Source organism: Oncorhynchus mykiss, chromosome 12 (genome assembly GCF_013265735.2).
Source record: "Oncorhynchus mykiss isolate Arlee chromosome 12, USDA_OmykA_1.1, whole genome shotgun sequence".
NCBI classification, from domain to species: Eukaryota; Metazoa; Chordata; class Actinopteri; order Salmoniformes; family Salmonidae; genus Oncorhynchus; species Oncorhynchus mykiss.
The window spans coordinates 34666710-34679562 of record NC_048576.1 but is presented as its reverse complement, the minus strand read 5'-3'; the positions used below and the strand labels follow the sequence as shown (position 1 = coordinate 34679562).

At 39.8% G+C, this 12853-nt stretch overlaps 1 protein-coding gene across 9 annotated transcripts in view; it reads left to right on the top strand.

The window, feature by feature from the left end:
- ncor1 (nuclear receptor corepressor 1) overlaps positions 1–12853 on the top strand; it is a 123253-nt gene that overhangs the window by 45968 nt on the left and 64432 nt on the right. For all 9 annotated transcript variants that reach the window (XM_036937450.1, XM_036937449.1, XM_036937448.1 and 6 more), the window contains 4 exons: positions 692–744; positions 2905–2971; positions 9101–9273; positions 12743–12833. In XM_036937450.1, coding sequence (XP_036793345.1) covers positions 692–744; positions 2905–2971; positions 9101–9273; positions 12743–12833 — 384 coding nt within the window. The remainder of the gene's footprint in view (positions 1–691; positions 745–2904; positions 2972–9100; positions 9274–12742; positions 12834–12853) is intronic.

Below are 12853 nucleotides of genomic sequence, written 5' to 3'. Positions count from 1 at the left end.
AAAGATGTACTAAGCAGTACAGATGAAAACCTGCTCCAGAGCTCTCAGGACTTCAGATTGGGGCAATGGCTCACCTTCCAACAGGACAACGACCCTATGCACACAGGCAGGACAACGCAGGAGTGGCTTTGGGACAAGTCTCAATGTCCTTGAGTGGCCCAGCCAGAGACCGCACTTGAACCTGATCTAACATCTCTGGAGAGACCTGAACATAGCTGTGCAGTGACGCTCCCAATCCAACCTGACAGAGCTTGAGAGGATCTGCAGAGAAGAATGGGAGAAACTCCCCAAATACAGGAGTGCCAAGCTTGTAACCTCATACCCAGGAAGACTCGAGGCTATAGTCGCTGGCGAAGGTGCTTCAACAAAGTACTGAGTAAAGAGTCTGAATACTTATGTAAATATTTTATTTCAGTTTTTATTTTTAATACATAGAAAAATAAAAAACAGTTTTTGCTTTGCTATTATGGGGCATTGTGTGTAGATTAAAGGGGGAAAACATTTCAATCCGTTTTAGAATAAGGCTGACAGTGGTAGAAGTGAAGGGGTCTGAATACTTTCGAATGCAGTGTTAAGGTTCTTCGAGAACTGCATATAGTAGCAATGAATTGTTAGCTATTACAATGCTTGTAGTTAATTACTTAAGTTATTACTTATTATTACGGATTTCTTTCCCCCCTTTTTTTCTTAGCCCCTTTATAACCAGCCGTCGGATACTAAAGTATACCATGACAACATAAAGACGTGAGTATGCACTTTTGTTTCTTGCGTGTACAGTATATATAGAAGCATGTGTGTCAGGGTTTCAGATAGCCGGCTTTTGGCACCCAAAAATAATTATGGAAAGCTGATAAAAAAAATCCCATTGCGAATACCAGTCGATGTAGCGTGAGAGCTGCTGCTACAGCTCATCAAATGGCTCGTTCGTTGCTGCTGGATAAAATATGTAAGAATAAGAAGCCTAATTGTTGCACAACAACTCTAAATGCAATCGCGTTTTAAAAACATTTTCAATGGCCATGATTTTATAAAGTGCTACTGTTTCTCAACTGGTAATTGATGCTTGCTTCCATTTGCCATTCAAGTTCATAGGCAACTAGGCAGGTTGCTGTGTGTCACACACCACTTTGCATTGAGCTGGGGAGACTATGCATTTTTATAACATATAGGCTACCTAATTAGCCTATTTCTATCATGTTCTATTGTTTTTCAACTTTCTTTCATTGTCCAGTAGCCAAATGCCCCCCCTCCTCTAATTCCTCATATTAATGGAGAGGTGGAAGGCAGATTATGTTGTTTCTTTATGTAGAGTTAAATAGGCATGTGTTGTGCACGTTATCTTGTCTAACTGTTTAGTGCTTCCTTGGTATTTCCTACAGGATCCTTTTGTTGTTGTAGTGTTAACAGCAATAGTAGTGTCCCTATTAGCGGTTGACCCATTATGATTTTAACGCTAATACCGATTTATTGGAGGACCAAAAAAAGCCGATACCGATTTAATCAGACGATTTTTATATATTTGTAATAATAACAATTATAACAATACTGAATGAACACTTTTATTTTAACTTAATATAATACATAAATAAAAATCTATTTAGTCTCAAGAAAATAATGAAACGTGTTCAATTTGGTTTAAATAATGCAAAAACACAGTGTTGGAGAAGAAAGTAAAAGTGCAATATGTGCCATGTAAAAAAGCTAACGTTTAAGTTCCTTGCTCAGAACATTAGAACATGAAAGCTGGTGGTTCCTTTTAACATGAGTCTTCAATATTCCCAGGTAAGAAGTTTTAGGTTGTAGTTTTTTCTCTCTATACCATTTGTATTTCATATACCTTTGACTTTTGGATATTCTTATAGGCACTTCAGTATTGCCAGCCTAATCTCAGGAGTTGATAGGCTTGAAGTCATAAACAGCGCTGTGCTTCAAGCATTGCGAAGAGCTGCTGGCAAACGCTGAAAAGTGCTGTTTGAATGAATGCTTATGAGCCTGCTGCTGCCTACCACTGCTCAGTCAGACTGCTCTATCAATTATCAAATCATAGACTTAATTATAATATTAATAAACACACAGAAATACGAGCCTTAGGTCATTAATATGGTCAAATCCGGAAACGATAATTTCGAAAGCAAAACGTTTATTCTTTCGGTGAAATACGGAACCGTTCCGTATTTTATCGAACGGGTGGCATCCATAAGTCTAAATATTGCTGTTACATTGCACAACTTTCAATGTTATGTCATAATTATGTAAAATTCTGGCAAATTATTTACGGTCTTTGTTAGGAAGAAATGGTCTTCACACGGTTCACAGCGAGCCAGGCGGCCCAAACTGTTTCACCCTGACTCTGCTTGCATAGAATGCAAGTGAAGTTACACAATTTCCCTAGTTAATATTGCCTGCTAACATTAATTTCTTTTAACTAAATATGCAGGTTTAAAAATATATACTTGTGTATTGATTTTAAGAAAAGCATTGATGGTTTATGGTTAGGTACACAACGACAGTGCTTTTTTTCAATGATAAATTAACAGGCCCTGCATTGATTATTTGCAACGCAGGACAAGCTAGTTAAAACTAGTAATATCTTCAACCATGTGTAGTTAACTAGTGATTATGTTAAGATATTTTTTTTTTTTTTAAGATGAGTTTTTAATGCTAGCTAGCAACTTACCATGGCTCCTTGCTGCACTTGCGTAACAGGTGGTCAGCCTGCCACGCAGTCTTCTCGTGGAGTGCAATGTAATCGGCGTCCAAAATGCCGTTTACCGATTGTTATGAAAACTTGAAAATCGGCCCTAATTAATCGGCCGTGCCGATTTAACCGGTCGACCTTTAGTCCATATAGGACCTAGATTGGCGCACACCTCACTGAGCAAAATGTTTTTCTCTCTCTCCCAGTAATCAAGTGATGAGGAAGAAGCTGATTCTGTTTTTCAAGAGAAGGAACCATGCTCGTAAACAAAGGGTAAGTCTCGCTCCCTGCTGTTGAGGGCTGCAAGGGAAGGAAACTTCAAGGCATGCGCTGGATGCTATGACCAAAATACAGAGACTCATATACAGTGCCTTGCAAAAGTATTCAGCCCCCTTGAACTTTGCGACCTTTTGCCACATTTCAGGCTTCAAACATAAAGATATAAAACTGTATTTTTTTGTGAAGAATCAACAACAAGTGGGACACAATCATGAAGTGGAACGACATTTATTGGATATTTCAAACTTTTTTAACAAATCAAAAACTGAAAAATTGGGCGTGCAAAATTATTCAGCCCCTTTACTTTCAGTGCAGCAAACTCTCTCCAGAAGTTCAGTTAGGATCTCTGAATGATCCAATGTTGACCTAAATGACTAATGATGATAAATACAATCCACCTGTGTGTAATCAAGTCTCTGTATAAATGCACCTGCACTGTGAGTGTCTCAGAGGTCCGTTAAAAGCGCAGAGAGCATCATGAAGAACAAGGAACACACCAGGCAGGTCCGAGATACTGTTGTGAAGAAGTTTAAAGCCGGATTTGGATACAAAAAGATTTCCCAAGCTTTAAACATCCCAAGGAGCACTGTGCAAGCGATAATATTGAAATGGAAGGAGTATCAGACCACTGCAAATCTACCAAGACCTGGCCGTCCCTCTAAACTTTCAGCTCATACAAGGAGAAGACTGATCAGAGATGCAGCCATGAGGCCCATGATCACTCTGGATGAACTGCAGAGATCTACAGCTGAGGTGGGAGACTCTGTCCATAGGACAACAATCAGTCGTATATTGCACAAATCTGGCCTTTATGGAAGAGTGGCAAGAAGAAAGCCATTTCTTAAAATTATCCATAAAAAGTGTTGTCTAAAGTTTGCCACAAGCCACCTGGGAGACACACCAAACATGTGGAAGAAGGTGCTCTGGTCAGATGAAACCAAAATTGAACTTTTTGGCAACAATGCAAAACGTTATGTTTGGCGTAAAAGCAACACAGCTGAACACACCATCCCCACTGTCAAACATGGTGGTGGCAGCATCATGGTTTGGGCCTGCTTTTCTTTTTCATACCCCAAGTGACTTACAGCTGTAATCGCAGTAAAAGGTGGCGCTACAAAGTATTAACATAAGGGGGCTGAATAATTTTGCATGCCCAATTTTTCAGTTTTTGATTTGTTAAAAAAGTTTGAAATATCCAATAAATGTTGTTCCACTTCATGATTGTGTCCCACTTGTTGTTGATTCTTCACAAAAAAAATACAGTTTTATATCTTTATGTTTGAAGCCTGAAATGTGGCAAAAGTTCGCAAAGTTCAAGGGGGCCGAATACTTTCGCAAGGCACTGTATACACACACACACACACACACAGCCTCACGGACAGACTGACCGACATGCTGTGCTCTCATAGAGATGACCCAAACTGACCATGGACAATAATAATTTGATAGTTTAACCCAATGGCAAGCTATTTTACTCTATGCATGTACTGTATGTTAAACTGCATCACATTCCTCAATTTGGTGTCATTTTAATGTCTTCTGGCACCAATTGAATTTGAAAGCAATAGGTGGCTTGAATTTATATGCCCACTTATTGGTTTCATAATTTATTGTTTGACATGTTTCTAACACTTTGGGCTGTCCCCGACAAAAGAAAATCTTGGTCCACCGAAAGTCGTCTATTCTTTCGACTATTTGATTGATCTAAATTTTTGAATGTGTATTTTTCCATATATAGACACACCTTATGTGTTTTGAATAAAATCAACTATATATACATTGAGGTTCTCTGATGCTTTAAGCACTTTGCTTGATGAAATATGACACAAATGACCCGAGGGAGCCAAAGATCAAGATAACCAGAAGAAAAAAAACTTAACCTGACCTGCTCTTACTCACTTTTTAAGATTCTGCCGTTTCTCTCCCGAAGTTACCGGTAACCTTTCTCAGTTGGAATGGACATTTATCTTACCATTTCTACCGATCTGTGTGCCAGTTAGTGGTTCTCATTTGCACATTTTCGTGGAACAGTTTCATTTAATTTATAATAACTTCTTCGTATCTCAATCATTTGTCATGTGGTTTATCAAAATTCTATCCAAGTCGAAATGAAAGTGATGCAAATTTAATTTACTTCTATTGCCAATGCCAACTATGTAAAAATACCCAGTAAAGCCAACCAATATTAACATGGTAGCCTGCAGGTAGAACGAACTTGAAACATTTTATCAACTGTTAACTTGGGTCCAGCCTGAAGCTTAAGCTAGCAAACTTGCAACATTTTATAAAATATTCCGGGCCCTCAGTCTCCCGCACTGGTGAGCTCGGGACAGACACAGCTGTAGGCTATTTGCACAAGGGAATCGAAGTAATCAGGTCGGCCTATTTTGTGACGTTTCCCCTGGATCAAAGCATGACGTTTTTCCCTTTCACGCTGAGTGTTTATCTAAATGGGGAGAGCTGGAAAGATTTATCAAATACATTAAGGAACTTCTCAATGGATGTAAAAACAGTCTTAGTTTGCTTGCTGTTTGAGGAGAAGAAAACATTACTTTCAGAAGATCCACAGCTCATTAGTGGTGGTGCATTAAAGCCAATCAGAAATATTATCAGATCCCCAAATGGGCACATTTATGTGCCTACATTTGCTTGCAGGCCAGGCAGCCTATAGGCCTACTTCTTTGCGTAATCAGGTGCGCGTCCGAACTCAATATTGACAGGAGTGCTCCAAACAAAAGACAATGACAAAACTCACATATGGAATGAAATTAACCAAAGCATGTTACTCACAAGTGTAGCATAGGTTGTGCACTCTGCAAACAGTGTCCACTCCAAAAATGAGAATGATAAAAGACTGGAATAATATATTGAACGAATTAACAGAAGTTATCGCAACCAAACAAACATTGTAGATTAGAAATGATAGAAATGAGCAGTAAATGTACTACTGGTGATATATGTAATAGGGAATTGATAAATACTAACAATCAAACAATGAATGTGCACAAATTGGCATCAGAGATCGCATTCTGAAGAGAGCCGTCCATTGTGCGTTTTAGCCACACACCCCTTCTTTTTGGACTGTGCCATCCCCGCGGCCTCTGCAATGCCTCTGCAATGGATTAGTTCACTGAGATGGACACGAATAAGACAGGTGTCTCGTGTGCCATTAAAATTAAGATATATTTTTAGATTTGTTACTACTCAACAACAACAAAAACTCTGTCGACCAAACAATCGCCCAGTCGACTAATTAGGGTCATCCCTAGTAACTTTAACTGTTTGAACAGGCTATCTCCTAGGGCTGGGCGATACACCTAAAAATCATATGGGCGTTTCACATTATATACAGTATCTAAACATTTTTAAAAAGTTATCTGTAATAAGCTTCAGTGTTCAATTAAAGGTCAAATACACTGCATTTCAAACAGTCATCAATAATCGAATGAATTCAGGACGTGTGAAATTAGGCTAAATATAAGCCCTAATTATTTCATTATTTTTTTGCAATAATAATAACTGATCTGGCTTTCAAGTCTGTCAATGAAAAATGCCCTTTTTGTTACAAATTTAACCAGAACCAAGCATAATCCACATTCACTAATAATGACTAACTTCTTGTAGCAGGCATTATAGGAAATTAAGACAGGTCTCATAAACAGTCTCTCAAGCACAAGCCCACATGCTAGTGAGTAGCCACCTAATATTTATAATTCAAGTTTAGCCAACTTTGATCTGTTTGCTAACTTACAAGGTAGAGCAGTTTTTAATTGTTATGAACACACCTGCCTGTCTCCCAACTGTTTTATCAGCATGCTTGCCTGTACACTTTGTTCAGATGTTGAAATTAAGTGGCCTACCTTATCTCTCAGAATGAGAACTAGTGGCCAAATACTTATACAGTTGAAGTCGGAAGTTCACATACACCTTAGCCAAATGCATTTAAACTCAGCTTTTCACAATTCTTGACATTTAATCCTAGTAAAAATTCCGTTTTAGGTCAGTTAGGATCACCACTTTGTTTTAAGAATGTGAAATGTCAGAATAATCGTAGCGATTTATGAATGATTTATTTCAGCTTTTATTTCTTTCATCACATTCCCAGTGGGTCAGTTTACATACAGTCAGTTAGTATTTGGTAGCATTGCCTTTAAATTGTTTAACTTGAGTCAAACGTTTCGGGTAGCCTTCCACATCTTCCCACAATAAGTTGGGTGAATTTTGGCCCATTCCTCCTGGCAGAGCTGGTGTAACTGAGTCAGGTTTGTAGGCCTCCTTGCTCGCACACAGTTTTCAGTTCTGCCCACATATTTTCTATAGGATTGAGGTCAGGGCTTTGTGATGGCCACTGCAATAAATTGACTTTGTTGTCCTTAAGCCATTTTGCCACAACTTTGGAAGTATGCTTGGGGTCATTGTCCATTTGGAAGACCCATTCAGTTCCAAACCGTACTCTGGCTTTTTTTGTGGTGGTTTTGGAGCAGTGGCTTCTTCTTTGCTGAGTGACCTTTCAGGTTACGTCGATATAGGACTCGTTTTACTGTGGATATAGATACTTTTGTATCGGTTTCATCCAGCATCTTCACAAGGTCTTTTGCTGCTGTTCTAGGATGGATTTGCACTTTTCGCACTAAAGTATGTTCATCTCCAGGAGACTGGCTGGCTGTGTGTCCCATGGTGTTTATACTTGCTTACTATTGTTTGTACAGATGAACGTGGTACCTTCAGGCGTTTGGAAATTGCTCCCAAGGATGAACCAGACTTGTGGAGGTCTACAATTTTTTTTCTGAGGTCTTGGCTTTCTTTTGATTTTCCCATCATGTCAAGCGAAGAGGCACTGAGTTTGAAGGTTGGCCTTGAAATACATCCACAGGTACTCATCCAATTGACTCAAATCATGTCAATTAGCCTATCAGAAGCTTCTAAAGCCATGACATAATTTTCTGGAATTTTCCAAGCTGTTCAAAGGCACAGTCAACTTAGTGTATGTAAACTTCTGACCCACTGGAATTGTGATACAGTGAATTATAAGTGGAATAACCTGTAAACAATTGTTGGAGAAATTACTTGTCATGCGCAAAGTAGAAGTCCTAACTGACTTCAATGACTCCAACCTAAATGTATGTTAACTTCAACTGTAGTTGTGTTTTATGCTTATTGCAGATGTATAAAACTAGACAGCTTCTGTGGCTAATATGCTGCTAGTTGTACCTGGTACCTTAATGCAATGTACGACAAACTGATCATTACATTTCCAGAATCAATGTTCTTTGATAGGCTACTCCTGTTTTACTAGTGTCTGCTCTGCGCACATTGAGGAGTTGAAACATAAAAAGGTGTCGTTAAGAAGGTTAACTCTTTCTCTATTACAGTAAAATAATGTCTCTGTGTTTCATGGATACCATTTTTATGTCTCTATGTCCAGAATGAGACAAGTTCGAATTGGTTTCGTGAGCCAATGCTAACTAGCATTTACGCAATGACGAAGTATTCGGGATCAGCTAGCATGCTAAATATTGTCTAGTCTAATCACCCCATGTGGAAACGTTATACATTTTTTGTAAATGATGAAGGTAGGTGGTTATGGTTCGGTGAGTGCTACTTTTTAGCAGGCTGCTTCCAGGCAGGGTCAGACAGACCTTTATGACTATGAACAATGGCAGCAGAGTGCGCTGCATGGCCACCTGCCAAGAGGAAGGTGGATTGTTTGGCCCTTGCTAGTCGAGAGTGGAAACAAGGCTGTATTGTCCTTCCTGTATGAGACTCTCTCCAAATCTTCTAGTCCTCTCTTTTTTCTCTCTGGTTAATGTCCTTCATTTGTAAATGCTGTAATGTTCCATCTCAAACATCTCACATTTTAAGTCCAAGATTGCCGATGGAACTCTCTGGATTTCACAGTTGTGGCCAGAATTATTTTTGAGAGGCGTGGTGAAATAATGGCAAAAAGGACAGGGTATCATCAGCACAAGATTTGTGATTTTGGATACATTCTACTTATCCATTTGCTTACAGATGTAGGTGTAGGTCAGGAGAGCCATGGGTAAAGTTTGAATTAGGTCGTTGTCATCATGTTGTACCTCAACATCCAGATCCCCTTTCACAAACCCGTATTGTGTGGTTCAGGAACAGAACATCTGCCAGCGCTACGACCAGCTGATGGAGGCGTGGGAGAAGAAGGTGGAGCGGATGGAGAACAACCCGCGTCGCAAGGCCAAGGATAGCCGCACCAGGGAGTACTACGAGAGACAGTTCCCCGAAATACGCAAGCAGAGAGAGCAGCAGGAGCGCTTCCAGAGGTAAATTGAGGGAATGGGAAACTGGGATAAATCTCGAAAGTCTTCCATCGATTGCTTGTGTCTTCTCTCCTCGCATCCTCCTCAAAAAGCATTGGCAAGGATCCCCTCCTACTGAAAACACAGGACAGGTGAAAGCAATACAATCAATGCCTCGTATTGTAAGAAGTTGCTATCACCTGTCCAGTTTCTTTTAGATCAGTGCAGAATGATGGAGAGGAAACAAGGAGAGGATGCCTCTTTGCACTATTGAGATGCATGCTAGGTGGTGTGCTGCAGGCAGATCAGCTGGCTGTGTCAGGGGTCAGTCCAGCCAGCGTCTGGCTGTTCCTGGCACACAGGCTTGGGTATTTCTCTGAAATCTTCTAGCAAGGCAGGTCAGGGATGCTAGTTCAGACTGCTAGTACTAGACCAGGCAGTGAAAGTAATGATTAGCCAAAAAGGTGTAGCCGATTTCTTACCCATTTATTTGTACCCCAATGTCCCTGTTGTGTATTTTAGACTATTTCCTTTTGAGGATTGTTCTCATATTTTGGAGGCTATCATTGTAGCTGTAAAGAGTCAACATTAGTGGCAGGATGTGTCATGGAAGGCTGATTCATGATGCCAAACATTCCAGATTTAAAAGTTCATTGTATCCCCGTTTAGAAGTATTTTTCTACAGGCGAGAGAAGAGACATTGACATTCAAGTATAAAGTCATTTCCCCCTAGTTTGAATGATTTCAGTCAAGCAATTACCTTTAGTCACAACATGTTGACTGTTTAATTTGATTAATGATCGCTTTTTGCCTTTTGTTTAGTGGTAAGGAAAACAAACAATGGGGCCATTGTTTCCCCAGCAGCACAATTGCACATTAAGTAATAAACCACCCTTGCAAATCCTTCAGAACATTAAGGAAGTTTCTGTACTCATTTTTGGTCCTTGTGGTTTTCAGTTTCCACTTCAAAGTCTTTAGTAAAACTCTCCTTTAAATTTGAAAAATCATTACATATTTTACAGTGCATTCATAAAGTATTCACACCTCTTGACTTTTCCCACACAGCCTGAATTAAAACTTGATTAAATTAAGATGTTGTTTCACTGGCCTACACACAATATCCCATAATGTCAAAGTGGAATTATGTTTTTAGAAATCTTTACAAATGAATAAATAATGAAAAGCTGAAATGTCTTGTCAATAAGTATTCAACCCCTTTGTTGTGGCAAGCTTGCTTAACAAGTCACATAATAAGTTGCATGATCTCTGCGTGCAATAACACTGTTTAACATGATTTTGAAGGACTACCTCATCTCTGTACCCCACACATACATTTATCTGTAAGGTCCCTCAGTTGAGCAGTGAATTTTAAACACAGAGACCAGGAAGGTTTTCCATTGCAAAGAAGGGAACCTATTGGTAGATGGTTTCAATAAAAAAAGCAGACATTGAACATCCATGCCAAGAGTATGCAAAGCTGTCAAGGCAAAGGGTGGCTACTTTGAAGAATCTCAAATATAAAATATGTTTAACACTTTTTTTGGTTACTACATAATTCCATATGTGTTATTTCATAGTTTTGATGTCGTCACTATTATTTTACACTGTAGAAAATAGTAAAAACAAAGAAAATCCTGGAATGAGTAGGCGTGTCAACTTTTTAAAAAGTTTTTTTTGTTGTTGAATTTACCCCTTTTTCTCCCCAATTTCGTGGTATCCAATTGTTAGTAGCTACTATCTTGTCTCATCGCTACAACTCCCGTACGGGAGAGTCTAAGGTTGAAGGTCATGCGTCCTCCGATACCCAACCAAGCCGCACTGCTTCTTAACACAGTGCGCATCCAACCCGGAAGCACCTATGTGTCGGAGGAAACACTGTGCACCTGGCAACCTTGGTTAGCGTGCACTGCGCCCGGCCCGCCACAGGAGTCGCTGGTGCGCGATGAGACAAGGATATCCCTACCGGCCAAACCCTCCCTAATCCGGACGACGCTAGGCCAATTGTGCGTCGCCCCACGGACCTCCCGGTCGCGGCCGGTTACGACAGAGCCTGGGCGCGAACCCAGAGTCTCTGGTGGTACAGCGCCCTTAACCACTGCGCCACCCGGGAGGCCTGCGTGTCAACTTTTGACTGGTACTGTAAATCGGCTTAGATCAATGGCAACACTTGAAAATGGCTGTCTAGCAATGATCAACAACCAACTTGGCAGAGCTTGAAAGAATTTTTAAAATAAATAATGTGCAAATATTGTATTATCCAAGTGTGAAATGCTCTTAAGCCTTGTTCACATTGGTAGTTTGAAGGGACTCTAATCCCATTTATTTGCATATCTGATTTAGAATTTGTAAATCTTCCTGTAGTCTGAACAGCCAAAAAAGCACATGGAATCAAATAGTTCAATCCTTCGTAGGTGGTTTGACATCATACAAATATGATTCCTGGTCATGTGACTTGTGTCAATGTTCAAATCTGATTGATTTGCCCTCAAGTGTTTTTTTTTATACTTATTCCGCTTATCTTTTTGCTGGCTAGCTCCGTTGACAGTTTGACAAGAACATGTGGTAGCTAACTAGCGTGTTAATTGTTTACAAACAAATTAGCGGTGTAGCTTTCTAGCACATTCACTAACTAGCTAGCTAGTTGACTCCTGTGGCTAGCCAAAAAGGACTTGTTTTGAAAGTTGGTTCATGTTATCCTTTGAGGTTTTAAGTGTTCTTACCCTACGCCACTCCACACTCACCCATTGTTACTATGACAACTAGCGTAGCCTTGTCAGCAAATTACTTCTATCTGAACCCACCCAAATCTGATTTGGTCACTTGTAACCGGCTGTTTGGACAGTCGGCATACCAAAATAAAACTGATTTGAGCATTAAGGCTTGAAATGTGTGCAAGGATTTAGAGACTTACCCAGAAAGACTCGCAGCTGTAATCGCTGCCAAAGGTGATTCTAACATGTATAGACTCAGGGGTGTGAATACGTATGCAAATGTGTATTTCTAATACATTTGCAAAATTTTCTAAAAACATGATTTCACTTTGCCATTATAGGGTATTGTGTGTAGATGGGTAAGAGAAAAAACAATTTAATCAATTTTGAATCAGGCTGTAATACAACAATATGTGGAATAAGTCAAGGGGTATAAATACTTTCTGAATGCACTGTCAATGGTAGGTGGTTAAGAAGGATGTTAACTTCCTGAATGCTGAAGCAACTTAATTTGTCAGCAGACCTAATGTTTTCCAAGCTTTGTTTGCAGATTTCTCCGAAAACCGGTTTGATTCGATTGAGCCTTTTTTCCTTGAAGTGAAAAGGTGACAGAAGGGGGAGGGGCACCCTATGTGACAATGTGATGGCACCTACCCAGTATTATGTGGAGGATGCGCAAGAGGGAATAATAGGGGTTTTGAACAAGATTTCATCTGGTATTTTAAACAGTGATTTTGATTCCAGTAGTTTCTTAATTTCCTTGTGTTTTGTTCTCCCACTAGGGTTGGTCAGAGAGGAACTGGAATGTCTGCGACCATCGCCAGAAGCGAGCATGAGATTTCTGAAATCATCGACGGCCTTTCTGAACAGGAGGTGAGTGCTGTTAACTTTGA